General features: G+C 51.8%; 1 protein-coding gene across 2 annotated transcripts in view; it reads left to right on the top strand.

The window, feature by feature from the left end:
- AFAP1L2 (actin filament associated protein 1 like 2) overlaps positions 1 to 27197 on the top strand; it is a 100412-nt gene that overhangs the window by 46248 nt on the left and 26967 nt on the right. For both annotated transcript variants that reach the window (XM_066239454.1, XM_066239456.1), the window contains exons 2-4: positions 15462 to 15590; positions 21778 to 21852; positions 23236 to 23330. In XM_066239454.1, the coding sequence (XP_066095551.1) occupies positions 15462 to 15590; positions 21778 to 21852; positions 23236 to 23330 (299 nt within the window). The remainder of the gene's footprint in view (positions 1 to 15461; positions 15591 to 21777; positions 21853 to 23235; positions 23331 to 27197) is intronic.

The following is a 27197-nucleotide window of genomic DNA, read 5'->3' as shown; positions in this document are numbered from 1 at the left end:
TACATCTTTAAAAATATGACCAAAGTACAGCCGGTTCCTGGGAAATCCTTGTTGACCAGCAGGTGTGGTTAGACGGGGCCAGGGCGGCAGCGGGATGGAAGATGACCACACTTTGGGGTGTTCTTAGAGCCTGGTTTTTGAGGGTCAAGGGGATAATAGTTCAGAAAGAGCATGGTGCCCATGGGTATTGCATTGGAGAACTTGGTTATGCCCGAGCAAAAAGGGCGGAAGACAATTCCGGGGTGTTTGGGGCTGGGGCCACGGTGTTGAAGAAATTGAAGCAGAGAGAAGAGGCAGAGAGGGGCGATAAGAAGCTAAGGAGCGCCTTTGAGATCAGCTGAGGAGGGAAAGGAAGATGGGGGGGAAAAGCCAAATGCAAACTCAAAAATATTCCCTCAAACTGAAATGCCCTGGAAGAGTCAGAAATCGTACATCAGCAGTTTCTCTTGACAAGTTTTGGCTGAAACATTAAACAAAAACAATGATCCAACTCAAAACTCTGTGATACCTTTATATTGTTTATATAACAGGGCTTCGAGGGTTTAATTTAGAATATTTCTAGGATGAATAACTGGCTCTTTGTTCATGTGGACGAAGCACAGCCGGCCCTGAGCAAACGCATCTTCTTCATTCCGGCCGCAGCTGTTTTCCTGAGGCCAGAACTCCCGTCTCCTCGCCCCTTCTCATCTTGGTGAATCACAGCCAACACATTTTCAGAGGCTCTACCTTTCCCGAGTCGTGGTCCCCTGCTCTCATTGAAGAATGACACTCCTTTCTGTATTCTACAAAACTACTTGGGTTTAGGTTGAGAAACCCTCGGACAGATATAGGAAATTTAGCTTTTTATGAATGAATCATGTGAAGTCCCTTCCTCTACCTTACCATTGTTTTGTTTTTAGCAAATAGATGACTTTTTTTATGCTTTTATAGTGCTCTGAGTCTACGGTAGAGGTTTCAGATCAGTACTGTCCAATCGGAATATAAAGCAAAACATATATGTAATTTACATTTTAAAATTTTTAGCTTAAGCCCTGGCCGGTGACTCAGTGAATAGAGCATCAGCTCAGGGTATGGACATCCCAGTTTTGGCTCCCAATCAGGGCACACAAGAGAAGCAGCCATCTGCTTCTCTCTCCTTTCTCTCTCTGTTCCCCTTTCACAGCCAGTGGCTCAGTTGATTTGAGTGTAGCCCCAGGCACTGAGGATCGCTTGGTTGGTATGAGCACATCAGCCTCAGGCACTCAAAATAGCTTGGTGCTTGGGCATCAGCTCCAGACAGGGCTGCTGGGTGGATCCCAGTCTGGCACATGTGGGAGTCTGCCTCACTATCTCCCCTCCTCTCACTTAAAAAAACAGTAAGATAAATTTTAAGAATATGTTTTATTTAATTCAGTATATCCAACATTCTTATCATTTCAACATGTAATCGCTATTATAAACTGTTGAGGTATTTTACATTCTTTGAAATTCCATCTAAATTTATGCTCACAGCAGATTTTAACTCATACTAGCCACATTTCACATGCTCCATAGCCACATGTGGCCAGTGGTCAAGAATTAGACAGGGCCCTGGCCAGTTGACTCAGTGGTAGAACGTTGGGCTGGCGTGCAGGAGTCCCGGGTTCGATTCCTGGCCAGGGCACACAGGAGAAGCGCCCATCTGCTTCTCCACTCCTCCCCCTCTCCTTCCTCTCTGTCTCTCTCTTCCCCTCCCGCAGCCAAGGCTCCATTGGAGCAAAGTTGGCCCGGGCGCTGAGGATGGCTCTGTGGCCTCTGCCTCAGGTGTTAGAATGGCTCTGGTTGCAACAGAGCAACGCCCCAGATGGGCAGAGCATCGCCCCCTGGTGGGCATGCCAGGTGGATCCCGGTCGGGCACATGCGGGAGTCATTCTGACTGCCTTCCTGTTTCCAACTTCAGAAAAATACAAAAAAAAGAGAGAAAGAATTAGACAATACCATTATAGACCATCAGTCACTGAGTGGGCCCCTCTCAGAAGCTAAGTTAATTTGAGGAGGCTCTTTAAAAGGCCCACCTGTCTACAGTCCTATGAATTTCTTATAGTTTTGCATTAATTAAAAGCCATAAAAAGTGTGAACTTGCCATAATCCATGTGGTCTCTTTTAAAACCTGGAAAATCAAAAGTAAATTTTGAGGCAGAAAAAGGAGAAAGATCCTAAGCATTTCTAGATAGGCCCACAATGTCCTCCCAGTTCCCAAATCCTCAAATCAGAACATTGTTTATAAGGTTGGTACAAATTAATTTGGAGGCAAATGAAGTGAGGCAATTTATAATCTATTGAGCCCAGTTAGCATGAGTATTTGTATGTTTTGCTGTAGAAATACTAGTGTCTTTTATTTGTGAGTGTTTCCCTAGGCCTTGCTGGGGGAGGGGAGATGTGCACCATGTTCTTCTTCTAGAATCTGAAATATTGCAGGTTTTTGATAAGAGATCATGGGCCTCTTGTGGTATCTTTTCGATTGTTTTGATTAGGACAATGTTAAGAAGTGTGTTTTACAAACAGATGGTAACCCAGGACACACACACACACAAAGGTTTTAATGGAAGATTACAGTCCTTTACTACATGCATTCTGATATTTTCTACTACATTTCTTTACCTTTTTATTAAACTGATTGATTTTAGAAAGAGAGGAAAGGGGGGAGGGAGACAGAGCGAGAGAAGCATTATTCCACTTAGTTGTGGATGCACTGCTTCCTGTATGTGCCCTGATCGAGAATTGAACCCGCAACCTTGGTGTTTTGGGGACGATGTTCTAACCCAGTGATTTTCAACCTTTTTTAAACTTAGGGAGCGGTGAAAATAGAATTATTTCAGGGACTGCTAAGGCAGAAATCATCTTGAGCATAAGCGAACTCCACTAAGATTATCGTGTCTATGATCTTCATTAAACATCAGGCTAGTCAACTCTTTCGCAGACTGGCACAAATTTTTGGTTAAAAAAAACACACACTGCTTTAACTAACTGAGCCAGGGTCTTCTATACTGAATTTTTAAAAAGTTTAGCTGCAGCTACCTCCCTGAGTTGAGGTACCGCCCATTGAAGGGTCCTGGCCGCAGTTTGGAAAGGCCTGCTGTGGGCCCTGATTTAGGGACCATAGAGAGCAGCATTAGGACTCGGCATCGGTGGTAGGGAAGAGGACAGGGACTCCTGCAGGGAAGCAGTCCTGTGCCCCCACCCCCATGCCGAGCCCCCCTGCTCTTTGTTGTGTTGTGAACTGGGCCGTCACAGCCATGGCCACAGGTTTGTTCACCCCTGTCAGCAGTTTTTCTGGTGGTTTGGTCACCGTGTAAGGCATCCAAGGAAACCACCTGGCCTTGTCGGCTTCGTACTTGGATCTTTCAAAGGGAACAGGAAGTTAAGATTGGTATTGGGCCACTTTGGAATTTGAAGTGTGCCTTGAAGAAAGGGGGGTTTACACGGAGCCATCACGTGTTTAACCTTCACTTCCATATATTAATGATGACTTTTTGTCCTCAGTGACTAAAGCACAGCTTATGTGACAAAGGGAATTTATTGGCTGGTGTGGTTGGCAAGTGCAAAGTTGGTATCGGGCACGGCTGGACCTTGGGACTCTGGCAATGTGGGTGGGGCTCTGTCTCCTTCTCTAGTTGTCATCCCTGCTCTCCCCTGCCCCATCACTGGCCTCATTCTCAGCTCCAGGGTATATCCTCGTGGCTTGTAATCTAAAGAGAAAGACTTTTTTCCCCAAAGCCCAGAGAGCAAATCCAAGGGGGAGTTGTGGCCTTGCTCACATGCATCTCTGGGGCCTGAAAAATGGCCCGTCCTCACTACATCCCCACCTCCTATGGCTGAGCTGGGGTTAGGTAAATCTGAACCATATGGCATGGGTCTTCCTGTTACCAGAAGAAAGGGAAAAGGATGCTAAATAGACCAAAATAATGACTTTCTATTTCTTATTGATTCGGACTCCTGCGAGGCCACTAAAGGAACTGGGTCCAAGTCGATGGAGTTCACATCGAGGGATTCTATACGGCTCGTGGCCCGATGAGCAGTTCTTGTCCAGTAGAGATGTGTTCTGTTCAGCAGAAGCAGGGTGAGACCAGCCAAACAGCCATTCAGAACGGCCGGCTTCCTTTACTCCACTCCTTTGTGTGGGGACGCTTGCTTCTCCACCCTTCCCTCTGTTAAGGACCATGCTAGACAGAGCCTTTCCTTGCGCTTCTGCACAACTCACCAATCACACCTCCCCGTTTCATCGGCCGTTTTGTCCTCCGGGTCTGGCATCCTCTCCCCGGCTGTGCTGCTCCCTGAGCCGGGAGTTGCAGCGTCCTACGTTGGGTGTCCCGCAGGCTGCTCTGGCGGCATGACTGTCTGGAAGTCCCATCAGCACCACCTGGAACAAGCAGGGGTCTTCACTCAGGCCCTTTCTTGGCACAGTTGTGTCTGTTCTCCAGCCTTTGGAATGCCCCCTTCAGATTCGACTCCTGTCATATCCCTAAGGCTGGCAGAAGCTGGTCTATACTGACCTCTGCCCACTTGTCCTCTGCCCTCACCCGAGGCCTTGGTGACATTTTATCCCAGGCTTCTCAAGGTGCTCCCTCCACCCCCAAATCCTTCCCCACACTCTGCTTTCATTGGGATGCTGTGGAATGCCCATTTCTGGACAGTCTGTTTCATAGGAATAGCCATTTACTGATGTAAAGTAGATGCAGATAATGGAATCTAGTCTGGACTTGGGCCGGAGGGCCTGCTGATGCTGAGCCCTGGGCGCTGCAGTGTGATGCTCCTTTGTCCTCTGCAGTCCCCTCTATGAAATGGGGGTGACAATGCCGACGTCACGGAATGAACGGAAATTGGTGATACCTCCTGCCCGGCCCGGATTCCAGGGTCAGAATAGGCGCTGTGGCAGTTCACCCTCTGTTTGTAAGCAGATGCAGCTCCATCTGGCTTAATCAAAAAATGGGGTGTTATGGCCACATGGAGCTAAGTAGTATAAAGGAAGTGCTTTGGCTTGAGTTGGGACTGAATCCAGGGGCTGAAATGTGTCATCAGGAATCTCCAGGCTTCCTTTTCCTTCTCGTTCCCAGACATGGCTGCAGCAGGCTGACATTCTAGCAGCTTAGACACCCTGGGAAAGGAGACATCCTGGTAATTCCAGGAAGAGGCCCAATGCTGATGCTCATGGCTCAAGGTGTGGCTCTGGTCACGAGGCCATCCCTAAGCCAGTCACTTTGGCTGGAGGGAATGAAACCTTTTGATTGGCTAGGACCGAGGTCATGTGGCTTCTCATCTAGTTGGGAGTGTGGTTCTAGTCCCAACCCAGCCAGAAATACATGTTGGGTAAAGGAGATTCCCAGAGAAAAATCAGCTGCAAAGAAAAAGGGCAGGGGGAGGGGGAGAGCAGCAGATACCCACCCACCACACACACTCGGGTTACCCCTTCGGACGCAGTGTTTTTAATGGCATCGTACTCTTTGCCCAGAGGAACAGTGCCAAGGTTAGCTGTCAGGCAGGGAGACTGTGGCGCTGTGGGCATAGGGGATTAGATGGGTAGAGGATGGAAAAGAAGTGAAAGAACCTGGTAGCTACAGCAATGTTATGAAGTAGGTACTATTATGAACCCCATTTTACAAATTATTAAGGCACAGAGAAGTTAATTAAGCTCCCCAAAGCCACACAGCCATTACGTGGTAAAGGCAAGAGTAACCAAGATTTGGAACTAAGATGTAGGCAGTTTGAATCTGGCACCTGGTATAGGTGGGAGGGGCACAGAGGACATTGTTCTGTCTGAGCCAGGAACCCAGGGGACCCAGCACAAGAGATGTGTGACCCCCAACCCCTAGGACCCTCCAGCAGGTCGGGAGTGTGAAGGCGGGAGCGAGACACTCGGGGCTGGCCCGGACCCCGGCCTCTTCCAGGGCCTTTGTTCTCCCGTTCAGCATCCTTGGAGCCCAGAGGAGGGCTCTGACTCCGGCTGGGGCTCAGCCCCCTGCCAGCTGACTCCAAAGTCAAGGGGGTAGTGCTTTTGGACTGCGGGGGCTGATTTTGACTTCTGTGGGGACAGAAGGCCTCGACAGGTTGGAAAGGCCCCCACCTGCACATCAGTCCCATGGACCTTCAGAACTTCTGCCAAACGTTGTAAAGGAACAAGAACTCCGAATAGCGTGGCGATGTTTGTTCTTTCCGTATATCTGTTATTACAGTTAATCTGTGTCCTTTTGCTCTCATACAAATAGCCAGTGTATAGGGACAAGCCTAAACGTCCAGCCAGACCGGAAAGCGTCACAGCCACTGTCCCCGGCATCATAACTCATGGCTCTTCTGTGTTGAGTAACACGGAGGGTGTAAAGAGGGAATGAAACATTTCGCCTAACTGCCCCACTGAGAGACAACCACCGTTTTTTCCCAGCCTGCCCTTTTTTCCTATCACACAGCGCTTCCCAGACTTCCAGCGTGAACTTGAGTGACCCCGACAGCCTCTTGTCCAGAAACTCACGTCGTTTGTGCCCTGTTGGGTGACTTGCCATGCAGGGAGCCACCCGGCTAATCACCTCCCACCCGCATAACTGGCCTCTGCCTGAGTCTCAATGAAGCCACTCTTCAGGCACATTGCATTGAAGGAATGTCCTAACTGGGCCCCCCAAGAACAAAAGCCTCCCGGGTCCCAAAGCCTCTTTGTCTGGCCTGGACCCTGGTGACTGCTGCAGCCTAGGGTGTCTCGCCCCTGCCCTCAGGCGCCCCCTAAACTGCTGAAGAGCCTTGGGGGTGAACTTCTCGGGCTCTGGGTTCCTGGTCCAGAGAGGAGCAGCTGCCTCCGCGCCCTTCCCAGCTGCATCCCTGGGGAAGTCCCACCAGAGCATCACCCAGGGCTGAGAGGCCTTGTGGGCTCCCAGGCCCACCAGCTGCCAAGAGCTGCCTCTGAGTGGTCATCCTAGACTTGTTACCTGGCCCACATAGACTGGAATTGTCACCAGCGATTGATGAGCCTTTTGCCCAGGCCTGCTGGACAGAGCGGCCCAGACCCTGTAAGTAGGGGGCGTTTTCATTAGGGTGTGTGTGTGTGTGTGTGTGTGTGTGCGCGTGTGCGTGTGTAAGCCTTACATACAGCAGAGTTTCCACCATGGGGGGAATCAAACCAGAAGATGTGGTCCCTACCTACACAGAGCTTTCCATCTCATTGGGGACAAAGGACTTGCATTCACAAGACAAACAGAAGACAGTAAAGATGGGGACTCGCCAAATGCTAGCTCATGTGATGCTGGACTGGATGGACAGGTGGTGTGTGGGGGCAGGCGAGGCGGAGTGGAGGGGGCCCCACACAGGCCTCGGCGCCTCTGCCTCGCTGGCCTGGTTGGGGGTTTTCGGCTATTGCCGTGTGAATTTCCAAAGGGCCCTCTCTGAGCAGCTCTGGTCCCGGCTGGCTCCGTAGCTGGGGGTGGAATTCCGCTCTTGGGGAGGTTTGTTCCATTTGAGAGGTCAGCAGTGTGCAACTCAAGTTGTTTTGCCAGTAGTGCAAGCAGCAGCAAAGCCTCTGTCCCATCTCTCCGCCCGCACAGCTCATCTGGAAATGCAGAAAGCGGCCTCTTGTTGGAGAAAGTTCTATAAGTCATGAGACTCCGAGATAGGGGCGAAAAACAGCTCTCGCAGAAATGAGGACGAGCCGGCCTGAGGTCAGGCGCGGCAGGGAGCAGCGTACTCACAGTGCTACCAAATGGAGCAAAGCTCCCTCCCCCTCGCCATTTCTTGGAGGTGGAGGAAGGAAACAAAACAAAACAACTCCGGGTGTATTTATTCTGGAGAAAGTGATATTTTTGACCCAGCCTCCTGGGGTCCCAGCAGACAGGCTCAAGGACAGACGGAGGGGTGGCCTGTGAATCTTTTGGGTGCTGAATGTCAGTGATGAGAGCTTTCCCTTGTTCAGGCAGGACAGAGAACTGAGTTCACTGATGTGCAGACATATAGACATCTTGGTCCTTGCCACCTGCACCCTTACTTTCAGGGAGGGGGGGGGAACATGTATTTTTCAGATGTATCTGATTTTGTACAACGGGCATGAACCTAGAAAGTTGTCCATGTAAAATCAGAACTGAGTCCTAGCAAAGCACTAGACGAATTTGTTTTTTAAGGAATCTTACAAGTTATTTTATAAAGTAAGAAGGCTTTTCATGAGGCGACAATCACACCTTTGTTTATCTCAGTGGTTCCCAACCTTGACCATACATGAGAATCACTTGGAAGCTTTGAAAACTCCCAAGGTCCGGACCGCACCCAGAACAATTACACTGGATGTCTGGGTGCACCGAGGCAATGGGAATTTTTTTTAAAATTTATTTATTCAGTTTAGAGGAGAGAGCTTCCTGCTCTTCAGGGGAGGAGCAGGAAGCATCAACTCCCATATGTGCCTTGACCAGGCAAGCCCAGGGTTTTGAACCAGCGACCTCAGCATTCTAGGTCGATGCTTGATCCACTGCGCCACCACAGGGCAGGCATTGGGAATTTTTTAAAACCCCCTGTTGGTTCCAGTGTGCAGCCACCACTGAGAATCTCTGCTTTGCCTTTGTTGGCGTGATCCTGAGTGGTCATCCGCGAAGCGTATGAAGGCAGGCATGCCCTTTAAAGTCAGCAGTAGGTATCTTCAAGAGCATGACAAACTGTACCAGGACATAGGACCCCGCTGTGTGGAAGCATCTGGCAGAGGAGGTATGTGGATATATGGAGCCATGGAGGCTTCCTACATCCATACCATGGAATACTATACAGCAGTTAAAAAGGAGGCTTCTTATACATGCAGCCACATGGGTAAATCTCAAAGGCCTTATCTTATAGGGAGTCAGATTCCGAAAGGTATGCAGGTTGCCAGGGCTTGAGAGTGTGGAAGGGTCACAAAGAGGTACAAGGGAACTTTTGGAGGTGATAGAAATGTTCAATATCTTTATTGTGGTGACAGTTACCACAGCTGAGTGTGTTTGTCAAAACACTAGGCTTGGACAATAAAAAACAGAGTATGTTACTGTATAGAAATTTTACCTCTATTAAACACCTTTTTTTGTTTAAACAATTCACTTTCTAATGAATGATGAATGCCTGCATAGAATGTGGTATATCAGTACAATGGCATGTTATTCAGCCATAAGGAGGAAGTACTGACCCATGCTACCACATGAATGAACGTTGAAAAAACATGCTAAGTGGAAGAAGCCAGACACGAAAGTCCATGTAATGTATGATTCCATGTACATGAAATGTCTGGAGTTGGCAAACCCATAGAGACAGAAAGCGGATTTGTGGTTGCTACAAATCTGGGAGTGGGGAGCAGCTGCCTAATGTGTCTGAGTCAGGTGATAAGAAAGTTCTGGAACTACAGAACAGGGAGAAGGGCTGCCTACCACTGAAAGGGTACTTAATGCCACTGAACTGGAAACTTTCAAGGGGTTAAAATGGTAAATTGTATGCTATGTGTGTATTACGGCCATAAGAGAGAAAGAAAAGACTCCACATCCTATTAACACGCCAAGCACACAGCACGTACTTGGTAAAGGCTGGCTCAGATTTTGGATTCCCCGTGATCAGGAGGAATCTATGTGGTATTTTCCGCCCTCCGTTCTGTGGCTTGTCACGGAAACTTTCAACAGGTTCCTAACTTTGGACAATTCACCCAGTGGGTTGATCTTGGGAACTGTTGGGGCAAAGGGGGGAGGGGCGTGTGTCTTTGTGGTTAAACAATAGGTCGGCTTAGTTTCATGTTCCAACGGAGAGTTGTGCTCAGACACGTGTCTTCAACAAAGGCACCTGCGTAAATTAAAATGTGTGTGCGGAACAGCAGGGGAACGTGAAGGGCAGCTTTTTCAGCATGTTGGAAAGACATTTAGGGTTGGGAACTGAGTGACCAAAAAGCGAGACAGCCTCACAAGATGAGAAGAGCCGGGGGAGGAGGTCATCTGGAGGCAGGGCCTGGCCGAGGCCAAGGCTAGTGAATTGAGCAGTTGAAGCTCCCAGCTCTGCGTGGGCCTTGGAGGCCCCGAACAACAATCTTATTGATGATCTGTCAGACCTTGGAGCAGACAACCCTGAACTTTAACAGAGCCAGGATGCAAAGCTCGCACAAGGGCCTACAGTTTCCAGAGTGAACAACACACTTATTTTTCCCTCCCTCCACTGGACGATGAGGAAGAGACCAAAATGAGAAGGGTGGGAGGTGGGATGGAGGGTGGGGAAGGGGATGAACTTCTTCCAGAGCCTCAATGAAATAGCTGCATTCCTCAGAGGGATTGCCCGCCCCTCTCAGCTCTGAGGGTTGAAAAATGTCACTGTGCTTGGCGCCCTTTGGGGCCTTGCCTTTGTTGATTGTGATTTCTGAGAGCCGGTTGCTGGACCGAAGAGGGTGTGGTCGCAGCAGAATCGCTGGTCCCTGTTGTGCTGAGCACCTTGTCAGAGGCCCCGACCAACCAGGGCTGACCCTTGACCTTGACCAGAGAGAGTGCCTGCCCGGACCGAGGTAATAGGCTTTAATAGGCTTGGCGCACCCTGAGATGACCTTGAACAACTGGCTTTGTCTCAGTGAGGAGTCGAGGGAGACAGAAGCTGGCAAGAATGCCTAGTGCCACTGGTCCCGGGCCACTTGGTGGAGAAGGGACCTGGATGCACCTTGAGGGGTGATGTGTATCCAGGGGGACAGGTGGAAATGACATTCCGGGCTTGGACACTCTGTGGTTCCTGGTCCAGAGTTATTTTAATCCTTTGCTTGCCGTTGACCTGGCACAGCTGCTTTAGGGGACAAGAAGGGCGCCTGTCTCCTCAGAGCTCCTCCTGCCCGTCTGCCTGGCGTCTCAGCTCCCCAAGGGCAGGGGGCCGCAGCTGCCCGGGGCGTGGCGGTGTCCGCAGGCCTGTGTGTCACAGTCACCCAGGGTGTCTTCCCTCACAGTCCTTGCGTCTAACGGGACTATCACCAGGGCCCATGGCTCTCCCTGTCCTGTCTCGAGTCCAGCCCCGCCGCCCCATCTCCCCTGCCTTGTGGACTGGGGTAGAACAGGAACCAGAGGCCATGATCCAGATAAAACTCCCAACAGATGGCAGGCACCACGTACCTTGGACTTGGGCATATTTGGATTTGAGCCCCAGTGCCACTACGAACTGTGGGTGTGACCAAGTCAGGTTGTCATTGAGCCTCAGGGGCCCATTTCCACACTGTGCACATGCAGGATGGGTGGTAGAATTGGAGGGAGGAGAGGGGGTACGGTGTCCTCCAGGGATTAGGTCCCGTCCTCACCATTTTCAGCTGTGCTATGCAGTTACCTCACTGGCCTCCCTGCCTCCCCTCCTGGTCCCCTGGTCTCCTTTCTTTGTCCTTCCTACTTACAGAGTTACTCTAGCCTGCTTGAAGAACAGTGTTACCTGGCCTTCCCCACTGCGTTGCCTGGAGGTCCTGCAAGATGAAATACTAACTCTTTAGCAAAATAAGTATAGCCCCTATGCCCTGCCCACATGATCTGACCCCACAGGACCACCTTCCCCCCTTTGAGGCCCACCCCACCCTGCCCCACGGTCCCTGTGCTCCTGAGAGACAGAACTGCCCATGGTTTCTCAAGTACTCAGGGTGCTTTTGGCTTGTGAGTCTTCTGAGCATCTCCTTCCCTTTTCCTGAAGTACCTCTACCTCGTTCTGGTGAGCTCCTATTCATTCCTCAAAGGCCAGCGTAAAAATCCCTCTTCCTAGTAACCCCAAAGTTTCTCTCTCTCCTTTGTATAGTCCTGATCCTTGGAGACATTCCTGAATTCCATCTCCTACCCCCTCTCTCCTCCCCCGTGTATTCACTAGGCTCCTCTCTCCAGACAGAGGCCTCTGAAAAGGGCTGGGGACCCCACCTGGGTCACCTGTCTCCCCAAGGCCAGGCACAGCAGTCTGTACCCTTTGACTTAGTGCACACTTGCTAATGTGAAGATAAACAAAGGCTATTTTCCAGGAACCGGGCAGCTTTTGGGAATAGCCGAGGATATGAAAGTGAAGAGATACTTTCTTTCTCCCTTTTCCGGAAGCAACAACAGTGGGACAGCTTCCAGCAGTTCAGGAGGTCAGGGAAAACACCACCGAGACCCTAACTGCCTTGCTTTTTCCCTTTCTCTTTCCCTCTCACTGTAGATGAGTTCAAGGCTCAAGGTCACTTTCCCTCAAATCTATCCTTTGTTCTCCCTGGTTTGACTTCTTTCAGCACAACAGGAAACTCATGAACGGCTGTGTAAAACCAAACCAAAAAATAACTAAGGCCTTCGCGTCCCAGGAGCCGTCCAGGTCTAGGTTTGCAGGGCTGTGGTCTCGTCTGATCTCCAATCACTCTTGAAGCTGGTATCCCCTGCTTGACTCCTGAATTTTTGGTTGTCTAGAAGTTGCTGCCTCTGTCCTGGTCTAGTCCTGCTAATGAGCTTGCGGAAGTCAGGGACCACACTCCCCTGACTCAGCTTTTTAGTTTCCTAGTACGTTTAGGCTGAGGGCCCAGCTAAGTGCTGGGTGGGCACACCATGGAGACTCAACCTGATACTTACTTATTCATGGACTCTATGAGCTCTGCCGGTACCCTTTCAAAACGTACTCCATTAAGAGTCTAATTGGTTTTAAGGAAACTGGGCAAAAGCCATTGGCTTTTTGAAAACTTCCTGTGGCATTCATTCTGCTACCAAAGGACAGGACGAGACAAGAGGCTCTGCTGTTGGCCCGTGGCTCTTCCCTGAGCAGAACCGCCCGAACATTGCTTCTTTCTTGCCTCGCCTAGGATATCACCATCTATTTACCCCTTCTCAGGGACGAGGGCCACCTCTATCCACTGCTGGGCACTTGGGCCAGCTTTTATCACATGCCGCTTTGGGCCATGGCTGCATTTTACCTTCACTTGGCTTTCAGCCAGCCAGAGGGCAGTGGCCACATAGGCTTGTGGACCTGCTTGTCCTCCAGCCTTTACAAGGACGCAGAAGAAAGGGAGGTGAGAGGCTTCTCTGCTGCTTCTGCAGCTTGGGGAAGTTCTTTCAGGACCGTTCCTGCTGGGGATAAGGGCTCCGATCCACTCGTGACCCGTGGTGCCCGGTCCTCTGAGTGGGCCGACCTTTGATCTGGTATTCACATGTGCGGGCCCCACCATGTTCACTGCTTTCTTCTGAAACAAACACACCTCCCCCTCTCCTGCCCCTGTCCTTCCTCCGGCTCTCTCCCACAATCCATGGCAATAGTTATTCCAGGGAATCTGGTTTTGTAGGAGGAGAGTTGAGAGGCTACCATCCCACTAAGATCCAAGGGGGAGTTTGTGCAGAAACAGGCCATTGGGATCTCCCTGAGAACCAGGAGAGCATGTGGATGGGGGGAAGGGGTGCTAGGGGGATAATCTAGGGCCTGGTTCGGTTCTGGGGAGCCAGGGCTTTGGGGGATGGTGGAAGAAAGCCCCCCACAGGGGCATCGCGTTGAGTGTTGCCCAGAGCTCAGCCTTGGAGTCAGACAATAAACCCATCTCTCTGCCATGGACCAGGTGGGACCTGATGGGCATTCTCTGGGCTACCAGGATCACATCTGCAAAATGGGCTTAATGCTGCTCACTTCTTAGAGTTGCCAACTACTAGGTACCTGGTAAATGGATTTATTCATGTAGTCATTCATTCCACACGTGCCAAAGATACCAGACAGGTGTGGTCCCTGCCCTCACTGAGCTAGCAGATAGACTAGGGTGGGAAAGGCAAAAACACAACTTAAAAATGAGCAAAATAAGCAAATTATTATTTTATTCATTGTTAATTTTCCTCGGTTTAAACTTTCATTAAAAGTATTTTCTATCCATATTAATAAGTTGTGATTCGGGCTATGAAGGCAGGAGTTAGATGCTAAGTTAAAAAATTGCAATATCTTCTTCGAATAGGGTGATCAGGAAAGGCTTCTTGGAAGAGGTGGCTTTCTTTCCCCCTCCCCCTTAAGTGGTGCATACTGTAGGGAATGTTGCTTTGCAAGGTTCTGCTTTTTTCTCTAAAGGGGAGCTTAGAGATTCCTGCTGCCGGTGGAGGGAAAAATAATAAGAAATAACTAATGATGCCACAGGATGAGAAGAAAAATCAGGATGAGATGCTGGCACTCTGTGTGGTCATTGTCGCACTGCACAAGCGCAGCTGTGAAAAGCTTCACCGACCTTGTCACTGACAACCACCCGGTACAACAGGCAGGGCCCATGTGCTGGTCTCCCCAGCTGGGAGCGGTTGTGTGATTGGACTTCTTTGCTGCTGTCTTTGGGGGCAGGGCCCTCAGGTGTGGCCGGTGGCACTGGGGTGGGACCTGTGGTTCTCGGCTGTTTGCAACATGGCGATCATGTACCGAGGTTTAAGAGCCTTGGGTTTCAGCCCCAGACATGCTGCCCCTCACTCTGGAGTGGGCTTATGCAGCAGGACTTTTAAAAGTCCTCCAGGTGGTTCCAGTGGTTGGAAAGCACCGTTTACCAGGGGTCTCAAACTCGCGGCCCGCCCACCAATTTTGTGCAGCCCGCAGACTAATCAAACTTCGTGGATTAGTCTGCGGGCCGCACAAAATTGGTGGGCGGGCCGCATGCGGCCTGCGGGCCCGAGTTTGAGACCCCTGGTTTAGATCCTCAAGGAGCTGGCTGCCATTCATGGGTTTGTTCTGGAGAGCCGGCCAGGCAGGGAGGGCTGAGATGACAGATCCGTCAGCAAATGCAGCGTCCTGTTCTTAGCAACAGTGTGGCGTTCTGTTCTCATTAACAATAACAACAGTGGTGAATGCCCTGCTCCTAGACTGGTGCCCTCTGCACCAGCATTTCTGCAAGGTGCTTCCAGCCGGAGATCGATGCGTCCTTCTATGGTGGTGGTCCTTGAGAGAGCATGTTTGATAACTGGATCCAGGGACCAGGACCCTTCTTGGGAGTGAGCCTGGACGTGGTGGCAGTTGATGTGGCTCAATCACTGGAGAAACTCAGGAGTTTTTATTTGCTGAAGCCTTTGCAAATAAAGGCTTTTGATGAGTGCTGCCTATTTCCTCAAGGGTAGAATGATCACTGTTCCATCTTTTTTGGAATGGTCCGTGATTCCCCACCCTTGGGAAAAGAATGAAGACCTGATCAAGCATAGCACTGCTTTTGATGGTTGAGGGTTTGATCTGTGTTCAAATCCTCTAGACACTCAGCTCTTTTGACTGCCCTTTCTCAAGGAAGAAAATTCTTTTTCCAGACTCCTATGGCCTTAAGGGTGTGCTTGGGCCATCAGCAAATGGTAGACCTGTGTCTTTGGCCGGGGTTGAACACCTCTAAGCCGAGGACCTGGTCACCTCCCGAGACCCTGGCTCTGGGCATCCTGCAGTTTAGCCGAGCCTCCCACGTGCTGCCCAGCCTCTCCCCAAACCCCTGTCCTCGGGACCGGAGGGTTCGTGGTGGGATGCTGCAGGGTCTGCAGGGGTATCTGAGCTAGTCCACGGTAAAGGCCCCTTCTGTTTTCTCTCTGTAGCCCTGGAGCAGCTGCTGACGGAGCTGGAAGACTTCCTCAAGGTTCTGGACCAGGAGAGTCTAAGCAGCACAGCCGTGGGGAAGAAGCGTGGGCTGTCCGAGCTCCTCCGGCTTTACATCAAAAGCAGCAGTAAGTGTGGCCCAGGGCTGTGGAGAGGTCCCCGAGGACGTGGACAGGTGGCTGTGCTGGCAAGGGCTTCCACAGCGAAGCTTCACAGACTGTGAGGTTTAAACACCAGACATTTCTTTAACTACAGTCCCAGAGACCACAAATCTGAGCTCTACGTGTCTCAGACTTGGCTCCTTCTGAGGCCTCTCTCCTTGGCTCGTAGCCAGCTGTGTACTCCCTGGGCCTTTCGACCATCCTCCTTCTGCCAGTCTGCCCAGACCTCCCCTTCTTCTAAGGACGTGGGTCATATTGGAGTGGGGCCCGCTCCAGTGGCCTCGTTTAATGTTAACCACCTCTTTAAAGACCCCTTCTCTGAATACAGTCCTGCTCTTAGCTACTGAGGGCTAGGATTTCACACATGAATTTTGAAAGAATACAGTTCAGCCTATAACAATAATGTAGGGGAGGTAACTTGACTGGAAGCCCAGAAATCTCTGCATATTCAGTTCTCAGCCCACGAGAGAGGTTTAAACAGAGTGTCCTCAAAGCACTTTCCCTTCCTGGTTGAAAGTAAAGAAGGGATAACAGACTCGGGGAAGAACAGCAGAGGCTTACTTGAACACTTGCCACTTGTAGGCGTATTAACTTGTTTCATCTTCAAGACAGCCCTGTGAGGTTGGAGCTGTCGTGACAGGCGGCCACTGAGCCCCGGAGAGCTTACGTCACTTGCCCAGTGTCTTACAGCCCAAGAGAAAACGGGAAAATGCAGTTTTAAGAATTTGTAAATCACAGAGTGCGATGTCTTTTTATATCGAGGTGGGTTTGCAATGCAGTGAGTTTTGACAGTTGTACACGACCTGTGTACCCACCACCCCAAACAGGACAGAGAAGATAAGATGTCTGTCATTTCAGAAAGTTTTTTCTCGCCCCTACCCTGTGCATCCTGTCCTGTCCCCACCACATGAGAACCATTGTTCGGGTTTCTCCCACTCGACCCACAGACTAGCGTGGAGTTGCCCTTCCTGGGGTCTCAGACAAATGGAATCATACAATGTCTACATTACTTCTGGGCTCAGGAGGGTCATCCATGTTGTGTCTGTACTTTCTTTTATCGCTGAGCGGTGTTTTATTCTGTGAATATGCCGCCACCTGCTTATCCGTCCACTTGTTGATGGGAATTCAGATTTTTCACACGTTGGGACTATTCTGAATAAGGCTGCTCTGAACACTCTTAGAGACATACCAGTAGTTTCATTTCTAGCACATTCAGTTTTGTTTTGTTTTGTTTTGTTTGTTTGTTTTAAAGAAAAGTTGAGAAGTCCTAACAGTTCAGTTGAGTTTGTTTTTATCTTGGACATTTGAGAATTAGAAATGATGGTTGGGGACAGTCAGGGGCCGGAAGAGGGCATGTCGTCCATCTGCCTCTTGGCGGGAGCAGCCTCGGTCTGTGCCAGGGGAGGGACGTGCACCTGCTCTGGGCATGGCAGTCAGGAAGTGCTCCCTTACGTCCCACCTGAGTCTGCCAGGCTGCATTCAGAGGGCCCTCTGCCTGGTCTTTGTTCCCAGTGGAACCAGCTTCTGTTCTCTGAATAATAGACGTCGTAAAGCTGAACACGCTTGCGGTGTGCCCGGCGGCCTTCAGTTCCAGTGATGTCATCCTGGCTCCCTTTGTCTTTCCTCAGAGGTGCGTTCCGTGCGCCCGTCTCCCCGGCTCCTCCAGGCTTTGTAGTGAGCGTCTGCCAGCCTGCTGTGAGTGCTGGCCTGCAGCACTTCAAAGGTGGGAATGGCAGGTGGGGAAGCTACCTTCCAAAGCAGGTGAGTTAGAGAGGGATGAGTCAGCCGCGGAAGGATCCACGCATGGATCCTTTAAACGGTGCTCTCCCTGGCCCTTTGCCATGGGCTCTGACCTGAGGCTATTCAGCGATGAAGAACCTGTTGGCAGTTTGGAAACCCCTCTGTACCGGGGTCTGAGCCGTGGCTCTTGGTTCTCACCACTCTGTCAGAGCCCCCTGTGCGGGGTCCCCTTCCTGTAGGAGGACCTTTGTTTCACACTTGATCTTGTGTGTTCTGCCCTGATAGCATCGGGCCTTCCTCCCCTCAGTCTCTGTAGCCTGCGAGGGAGTTGTCCCCATCTTACCAACAGGAAAACCGAGGCTTGGAAAGTCACTTGCTTGAGGCCCATGGCCATAGGTGTGATGGGCAGGTGCCTCTAACCATTGTGCTCTCCTTAAACTCCAGTGTTTCGGATTAATCTGTATGGCACAGGACAGATCCCCAAGGCCCCCCGAAAACCAAAGCACCCGTCTTCGTCTCAGTCTCACTGGGTACCCTCCAGAAAATTGGCTCAGCCTGGCGGAACTGACAGGTAGAGGCAGGCTGATCGCTCTGAGGTAGCCTGTGGTCGCCAGTGTCTGGGTCACTGTTTTTCTCACAGCTTTGTGGCAGAGTATGAGTGCGCGTGTGGGTTCTACACTTCTCAAACGGAATTTTCCATTTGGGTTTTTTCATTTTGTTTTCTTACTGAAGCACCAGTTCTCCACTAACCGGGCTGTATATCTGGATGGTGAGGTCTGTTTATTGGGGGCCTGCTGTGTGTTTCTGCCTTGATCAGGCAGGGGCCTTCCCCCCATGTCCTGCTCAGGGACAGTTGGAAAGTTCCAGGGGCTGCCCCACTGATGGGAAGAGCTTCAGATGCTCTGTCTATCCAACTGCAGTGAAGAAGGTCCATGTGTCTCCGCACCCCCTGTCACCCGCCTCCCTGGGGAGAACCGCCCTCAGCAGGTGTGACCCCCCCCCCCAAGGAATCATGTACTCGCTCGGGGCGCAATGGAGCTCTTTTTCAACAACCCCCTAGGCTGTCGTTACTTCCATACACCTGTGCGTCCCTTCCATTTGGGTCTCCTCCCCCACCCCTGCGGACTGCGGGGTCCGTGAAGGCAGAGGCGATGTGTTTTGTTCTCTGCTGTATCCCTAGCACCTGGTGCATTGCTGGTGGCGCTCAGTGAACATCTGAGGATGGACAAGAGGGTTCTCCTCCCCAGGCTGCTGCTGCCCAGCCCAGGGACAGTGCGGCAGCCTCCCCTGGAGGGCCATGTTTGCTGGGCTTGTCCCACGATGGCAGGCGATCCTGGAAGGCTCCTGCTTACCGGCCTGGAAGGTACTGGACCAGCAATCCTCTGAGAATAAAAACCTAGTTGACCATGGCCTGCAGATCGCCCCGGCAGCCCTTGGGGTAGCCAATGCGAGTTTTCTCCGTAATAAATCTTTCTCTTGAGAGGAAGCACCTGCTCGAAATTCCACCAGTTAAAACAATAACAAATCTTGCCCTTTATTTTTTCTTTCTGTATGAGAGTGTGGGCTTAGTCAACACTATGGGAAAATAAAGACTTGCAAAGTGAACAGTAGACATTATTTATGCTCCTCAGATTCCTTTTTTGATCTTTATCAGGGACGTCGGAATATTCTTCTGTGGTTGTGGCTTGCCTCTGTGTTCTGCGTTACATTGTTCTTATATTTATAGTCGCTGCATGTGCATGTGTCCACGTGTTGACAGTTCACATACTTTTTCTGTTTTGCTGTTCTGAAATGTGACCCTTTAATTGAACTGTAAGTCTTGGCTATCTCTGAAAACTCATACTGGCCACCTCAGGGGCTGCCTAACTGTAAGCCTTGGCTATCTGTGTAGAGCTACTTGATTTTTCAGTGTTGAGTGAAACATCCACTGATGGATGAGCATTATTGTTCAACCAGACTCCTCTTAGTGAGCATTAAAGTTTTGTTGGCCCTGGCCAATTGGCTCAGTGGTAGAGCGTCGGCCTGGCGTACAGAAGTCCTGGGTTCGATTCCTGGCCAGGGCACACAGGAGAAGCGCCCATCTGCTTCTCCATCCCTCCCCCTCTCCTTCCTCTCTGTCTCTCTCTTCCCCTCCCGCAGCCAAGGCTCCATTGGAGCAAAGATGGCCCGGGCGCTGGGGATGGCTCCTTGGCCTCTGCCCCAGGTGCTAGAGTAGCTCTGGTCACAACAAAGCGACGCCCCAGAGGGGCAGAGCATCACCCCCTGGTGGGCACAGCATTGCCCCTGTTGGGCGTGCCAGGTGGATCCCGGTCAGGCGCATGCAGGAGTCTGTCTGACTGTCTCTCCCCGTTTCCAGCTTCAGAAAAATACAAAAGAGAAAAAAGTTTTGTTCTTGTTTTTTTCTTTATAGAGACAGAGAGAGAGTCAGAGAGAGGGATAGATAGGGACAGACAGACAGGAACAGAGAGAGATGAGAAGAATCAATCATCAGTATTTCATTGCAACACCTTAGTTGTTCATTGATTGCTTTCTCATATGTGCCTTGTCTGCGGGCCTTCAGCAGACTGAGTAACCCCTTGCTCTAGCCGGCGACCTTGGGCTCAAGCTGGTGAGCTTTTGCTCAAACCAGATGAGCCCGTGCTCAAGCTGGCGACCTCGGGGTCTTGAACCTCGGTCCTCCGAACCCCAGTCCAACGCTCCATCCACTGCGCCACCGCCTGGTCAGGGCTCTTGTTGTTCTTTTTAAAGAAGCATCATGCACTATTGCAATGGACATCCTCAAACAAAACTGTGTTTCCCTAGTGGAGTTTATCTCTAGGAGAAATTTCTGGCCCTGGAAATGCTGGGTCAAAGAATAGGAACGCTTCAGATTAAATCATCCCTCAGAATCACTTCCGAAACAGTTGCGCCGACGAGCATGGTCTCCAGTTTGTTGTTGCAGGCGGCAGGCACGCTGTCAGGTGTGCCGATGTGCTGCGGCTCGTTTCACCGCTTTCCTAGTATTGAGACTGGGAGCTAGTGCCCAGGTCGTAAGCTGTCGTTTTAAATCTTTGTTATTTACAAGGTTCCTTTACTTTTTCAAATGTCCTACCATTTGAGTTTTGTACTCTTGAACACTGAACAGTTAGGCGGGAACAGACAGTATTTCATCACGATTTTTGGTATCCATCCTGTGCAGACAAGAAAACCAGAATGTTTCCCAGAATTAGACGAGTCATAGCAGAGCTTGGCCATCTCCTGTCTCCCTGCAGAGCACTGTCCCCTGCCCACACTCTGGAGAAGGTACTGACCCAGCCCTTCTGGGACACAGGAGGTGGAGATACGCACATTGTGGCTCTCTGTGTTTGGACCTTATAGTTCCGTCCATGACCGCTGCTGCCCTCGGTGTGGAGGTGATGTTGCTGATGGTCCTGGAAGGGCTGGGCCCTGGGCTGGCGACCCCATGTGCTAACGGTGGAGGACAGGTTCAGTTCTCCTCCTGTTCCTCTGAGTTCTCAGGACTCTGTTTTTGCAGGCCTGTTGGCACCAGTCTCTGCACGGTCTGTGGCGAGGAACTGACTGGCGCTGAACTTCCTCCTTTGCGGTGGGGTAGGGGTGGTGGTGGTGTTGGTGTTGAATTGGGTTCCTTGGCTCGGTAACACAGTCTCCAACCACTGGAATTTATCAGCCACGGGTTTCTAGGAAATGCAAATTAAGGGCCTGAAAGAAATGGAGAAGGGGTTGTAGGAGGAGAAACACTAGGATGAGTTTTCTTTGCAGGGTTCTGAAGGAAGGGTTCTTGGGCATTAGAAACTGAGCAAGTGTCAGGAGACTGGCCTTTCTCTGCCCCACATAGGCACTGAGAAAGCGACAACCTGCACAGAAATTATTCTAAAGGAGGAGAGGGGATATGCTGCCTCGAGGGACAGGGAGAGCAGGTGGCTCGGAGTGCCATTCCGATTCCCAGCACACTCACCCCTCTAAACCCAGAGCTCATGATTTGAATTTCTCAGGCTCCCACAATGGCACCCCACGTAGAGGCCTGGGAGTGAAACTTTCAGATCCTCAATGTGACCTGTCTTATATACAGACATTGCTCTGATTAGACCATGCAAGCAATTCAGACTAGAGTGAGAAGGGCTGATAGGAAAGATTTTCCAGTTTAAATGAAATGCTAGGAAATCCAGAGAAATCTGAGGCAAATCTTCTTGCCCCTTGAGATTTCTATACCCTAACAGGAAAACAGTCCACAACTTGTCATTTCTCTTTTTTGGGTTATCTGCCAGCTCTCGGTGTGTTGGACTCTTTCGGTCAACTCCAACTGTTGTGTGTCTTCCTTGGAACCCAAGCAGATGACGCTGTCTCTAGGGGACACCGTTTCTCTCGGGAAGCCTTAGAATCACACGAAGCTGTGTCTTCCATCTCCCCTCCGCAGGTTCTGATGAGGAGTACATTTACATGAACAAAGTGACAGTCAACAAGCAACAGGATGCTGAGTCTCAAGACAAAGGTAGGGGGCTTGGGCTGCTGAGGGCATGGCCAGTTCTCAGGACAGGGGAAGGTGTAGGGTCCTTTCCCACCCCGCCCTCCACTATCACCCCGCCCCCTTTTTCCCAGCCAATACCACAGACAGGCCTGGTGGAGATATTTTTGGAAGTCACATTCTGTCTGATGGTATTTTGAGTTGATGTATTTTGGGATGTTTCTTTGGGTCACCTCCTCGCCTCCCTGTGGTCTTGCTTTCCCCTCGTGGATGAGGAATCTGTTCCCCAAAACCTCTCCGTTGTTCCCAGCATTGCCCCAGGAATAGGAAGTCGTAATTCAGATGTTTGAAGAAAGCTGCAGTGGACGGTGCCGATCCCGGGCCTCCAGCTTTCTGTCCTTTGAAGCAGTCTAGATTTTATATTTAGGGGTGGGGGTTGTGGGTGGCACTAGGGAGAGGACATGGCGCTGTCAGCAACTGCCTTAATAATAAAGGGGTTTTTCCCAAAGGTGTTCTCTTTGGCAGAATATTTTACCTTCCATTGGAAGAACATAGTTTGTCCTCCATGCTTTCTTAGTCTCTGTTCTTTCTATTCGCTACTTTTTCTCTGACAGCCTTCAGGAGTACGACTGGCAGACCCCAGGGAGGCCCAGAGGCTTATAGGGGTGTTTAGTCTTAGAAAAGCGAGAGTCAGAAGCCCTTTCTCCCAACTCCCTGTTACTCAAATGCAAAGGCTTACCGAGAGGCCGAGACCCAGAACTTCGGTCCTATTAAGAGCGTGGCTTCAGAACATCAGCCACCCAAGCTCCAAGGTCAGATCTGCCCGAGCCTGTCTGTCCCAGGGCCTCATGGGGCTGAAATGGTCAGACACGGAAAAACCTGTGGTGCCTTTCCTTTAAAGGTACCCCCCAGGGTTGGTGGTCAAGATCTCCAGTGTGGCTTTTCCACCTCCTGCCCCACTGCCAAGCCTGGAGCCCAGTGGAACCCACCAGTATGGCAGCAGCCGCTCTGCCCGGGGCCGTTGGCCTTCCGGCCAAACTGTGGCAAGGAAAGAGCGGTAATCACAGGGTCGGAGCTGAGAGTGGCTTAATTTAGTGACCACAGGGCAGCTCCTCTGCTCGCTAAAGCTCTGCGGCCAGGCCATTTTGGACCTGGGGCAGGTGGAAGAGAGGGCGCGGAGCCGGCCCGAAACCCACAGCAGCTCCTTTTGGGGAATTTGTGCTGGGGGCACTGCTGTGCCCTATTCTTGAAGGGAAAACAACACTGGCTCCAGGGGCCAGCGTCCTGGGTAATTAACACCTGCCCAAATAGAACTCACGGGCACATGTGACCAGACATTTCTGGATAATGAGAGCCTGCTGTGAGGCTGGGCAGCCCTCACCGGAGCCTTCTCCTGCTTGCTGCCCACAGCGCCCGTGGAGCAGAACCCGCTGACCAACGGGGAGCCCCGCCAGCACTCCACGGCCCCTCAGAAGAGCCTTCCGGACCTGCCGCCCCCCAAGATCGTAAGTGTGGGTCCAAGACCCCTGATTTCCCTGACGTGGGCCCCGTGAACTTGCAGTTGTTTTCACAGGTATCAGTTCACCGAGTGACTGGCATTTCTAGTACCCGCCGTGTGTCGGGCACGGAGCAAGGCCCTGGGAGAGACCAAGCAAAAGGCAGCCTGTCCGCCGGTGACGACATTTGCTCAGGGCCGTAGTACTGGGATGCTAAGGGTCATGGAAGTGGGGAGATCAGGGAGGTCACCTTCAGTAAGTGCCACACTGCGTCTGGGGCCATGACAGGCTCTCTACTCAGCTCCACATGGAGCCGTGTTCAGCTGCAGTCACCAGCTCAGGCCACAGTGCACTTTCAGAATTGTAAGTCACGTCACACTGCATTTCCTGCTTGGACTCCAGCAGTAGCTCACATTGCACCTAGGGAACAGCATCACGTTTCCTAACATGGTCCTGGGGCCTGCCTGGTGCGGCCCAGCAGCACCTTCTGGCTGCTCGCACTGCCTGTCACGGGCCTCCCTTCTGTTCCTGGACTGGGCCACATGGTCGGTCCTGCCTCAGGGACTCGGTACTTCCTCGGCCTGGCTCTTCAATGGCTGCCGGCTCTTCATCTCCTTGACATTCTCAAACGGACACTCCCTGACCTGCCTACATCAGTCTGTCTGTCCTACCATCCAGTTACCACGTTCAGGGCACTTGCCACCATTGAAATGACCTCATGTATTATTTGTCTGCCAGGCTAGATATAAGCTCTCTCAGACAGGGACTGTGTCTGTCTGTCTCTCTCTCTTTCACAACTGTATTTTATCGATTTTATAGAGATTTGAGGAGGGGAAAGAGAAGTATCATTTCATAGTTGTTTCACTTTAGTTGTTCTTTGCATGCTTGTCATATGTGCCATGACCAGGCAAGCCTGGGGGTTTTGAACTAGTGACCTCAGCATTCCAGGTCCATGCTTTATCTACTGTGCCACCACAGGTCAGGCAGGAATATGTTTCTTATTTAGTGTTTAATGTCCTGAGTCTGCTCACAGTGAGCCATACATACACCCACGATGGGAGGGAGGGAGGGGTTATGGAAACATAGGCCTAGGTTCAGATCCCAGCCCTGCCAGGTACTAGCTCTTTGACCTTGACAAGTTGTTAAGGCAAGGGTCGGGAACCTATGGCTCGCGAGCCAGATGTGGCTCTTTTGATGGCTGCATCTGGTTTGCAAATTTTTAATAAAAATAATAACATTAAAAATATATAACATTCTCACATATTACAATCCATTCATTTCCTACCACTCATGTTCATGGTTGCAAGTGGCTGGAGTCAATCACAGCTGTCCTCCGGGACAACACCAAATTTTTATTGGATAATGTGTAACGTACACGGGCCGTTGTATGGCTCTCATGGAATTACATTTTAAAATATGTGGCGTTCATGGCTCTCTCAGCCAAAAAGGTTCCCGACCCCTGCGTTAAGGTCTCTGGCTCTCGTTTCCCGGTATTTGAACGAGAGGAATGTGAACATCTCTCTCATGAGGTTGTCCTGTTCGGTGGGCTAAGGCTGTGCGTGGCATACCACGTTAGGATTCAGTGAGGTGAGCAGCAGCATCATTTCATGGGCGAGGAGCCTGGAATCGGTGCTTTATAACGTCCTAACGTGCCACAGCCTCGAAGCGGCAGAGTCAGAACTTGGACCCGAGCTCTTCCTTCTCTCGGGTCTGGTTGGGGTGCCTCCTCAGGAGGTCTGAGGGGAGTGCTGGGTGGGGGTCCTGGGAGGTCAGCCCCAGCAGGAGGCTGTGTGGCTCCACGGACACTGAGCCCCCACCAAGCCATCCAGCATCGAGATCTGTGGACCTCGGATCCCACAGCACTGAGGGGGTGTCGACTGGGGGCCGGCCCGTGTCATGTATGCCTTCCTGAGGGGTGGCAGGCCCCTCAAGCTGCTCCTCTGTGGCTACACTGGTGGGGCCTGGAGCGCGTGGGACCGTATCCTACTGCACAAGGCTCCTAGAGTTGGGTGACAGTTGGCACAGGCTCAGCTCGGACCAATGAGACTGATGGACTGAGCCTGCGTGCCTGGTATCCCCACTACGCTGACAGGTCTGGTGACTGCCACAGTCTCGTGCACACAAACACAGTCCTCCTCCCCATCCATCTGGGGGTGCCTGTTGTTGCCAGTTTTTCATAAGAAGAAACAGAGGCTCACGGAGTTAGAACAACTGGTCACGACCCCTTCCCGGGAGGTAGCAGGCCAGGACTGGAATGCACGTTCTCTGAGGCCTCCTGTACTCAGACTGATCTTTTTAGCGGAGCGAAGACACTAGTTCTCTTGCTTCTAGAAATCTCTCCTTGCTTCCTGCCCACTTTGTGGGTCCAGAGGACCTGTCCACTCCGCTCCCATCACCTGCCACTGGCTACAGCCCTGGAGGAGAGGCTGGGTTTCCCTGCATCCCGGTACTGCTCACTGGGTGGTGGGGGCGAGGTGGCCGCCCCTCGTCAGGGCAGGGAGGGTCCTGAATTCAGTGTCCGAGTCTGGCCAGGGTCTTTGGCTTTGGTGCACTGGAAGTGTGATCGCCGGCCCCACCTGGGGCAGATGCTCGTGTGCCGCAGGCTCCGGGCGGGTTGAGGCCGACTTGCTTTGGAAGTCCGTGCTTTACAACGTGGTGGTGGGCCGAGAGGCCCGGGGTCGGGACGGGCTGCAGTTACAAACGTGGTGGTGGGCCGAGAGGCCCGGGGTCGGGACGGGCTGCAGTTACAAACGTGGTGGTGGGCCGAGAGGCCCGGGGTCGGGACGGGCTGTAGTTACACACCGGTCCGGCCGCACGAGGCCCAGCAGCCCCTGCGGTTCTGGTGCTGGCGTTCTTTCTTCCTTGGCCCGTTGCCGGGGGCACTGGGTCCAGAGAGGCTCCTCCGTGTTGGAGAGCAACCTGGTGTTGGAGTTGGGGAAAAGATCACCGCCCAAGAATAACACAGCCCCAGGGTGGCCTTCAGACATGTGGTCATTATTCCTGTGGACAAACTCCAGGCCCTGGGGACATTTCCAGCAAAGCAGCTGACTTGACAGTCTTCCCTTCTCGTGGAATTGCTCTGCTGAGGACAAGGGGTGCTGACCGCAACTCTTCCCAGGTCCCTCCTACTTCTGTCCTGGGCTCCCCCACCCCCACCCCAGGGAGCTTCTGGGTGTGGAGTGAAAGGGGGTGGCCGGCGTGATCCGGCTTTCTCCCCCTCCCTGCATGCACACGCGTGCACACACGTCTGTTGTCCCTCGGGCCTCCTCTCTGGTCAGATCTCACTCAAGGGGCCATAACTCTTAGTCCAAGGCCTCCAGAGGAGTGGCATCGGAGCAGAATGGGGAACAGCTGTGTCTCCTGGCTCCGAGGGAGCGGGAAGGGGATGTGAGCAGCAGCAGCAGCACTGTGGGAGCATGAACTTGGAGTGACCCTGTGACCTCTCTTCTTCAGCCAGAGAAAGCCTCAGCCCTTCCCCCCTGGCCCCCAGAGCTTCAGGGTGCCGTGGTGGCTTGTCCGCCTAATTGTGTGGCCTCAGGCTTGCTAGTGACGACAGCAGAAGCTGGCTGTGTGCCGGTGGTCCCCCGTGCCTGGGGCTGGGCTAGGAGTATGGCCTCTGTCCCAGGCTCGGGCTGTCCTGACTGTCTCTCTGGTGGCGTGGGTCCCCCTCACTTCCCCTGCAGAGTCAGTGGGCAGCAGACCTGGTAAGCAATGGAAAGAAGGGTCAGCCAGGGGCCTGGAGCAACCTCGTGGATGTGGCCAGTGACTCAGGCCACTGGCTGCAGAGCCAGGTGCTGTGGTCACTGCAGGAGAAACAGATGTTTGCTCGCACTGTTGATGCTCCTGGCTAGCACAGCCGTCTCTACTCCCTCTCCC

This window comes from Saccopteryx bilineata, chromosome 7 (genome assembly GCF_036850765.1).
Source record: "Saccopteryx bilineata isolate mSacBil1 chromosome 7, mSacBil1_pri_phased_curated, whole genome shotgun sequence".
NCBI lineage: Eukaryota > Metazoa > Chordata > Mammalia > Chiroptera > Emballonuridae > Saccopteryx > Saccopteryx bilineata.
Note: the sequence above shows the minus strand (reverse complement) of the source record. Positions and strands in the feature narration are given on the sequence as shown.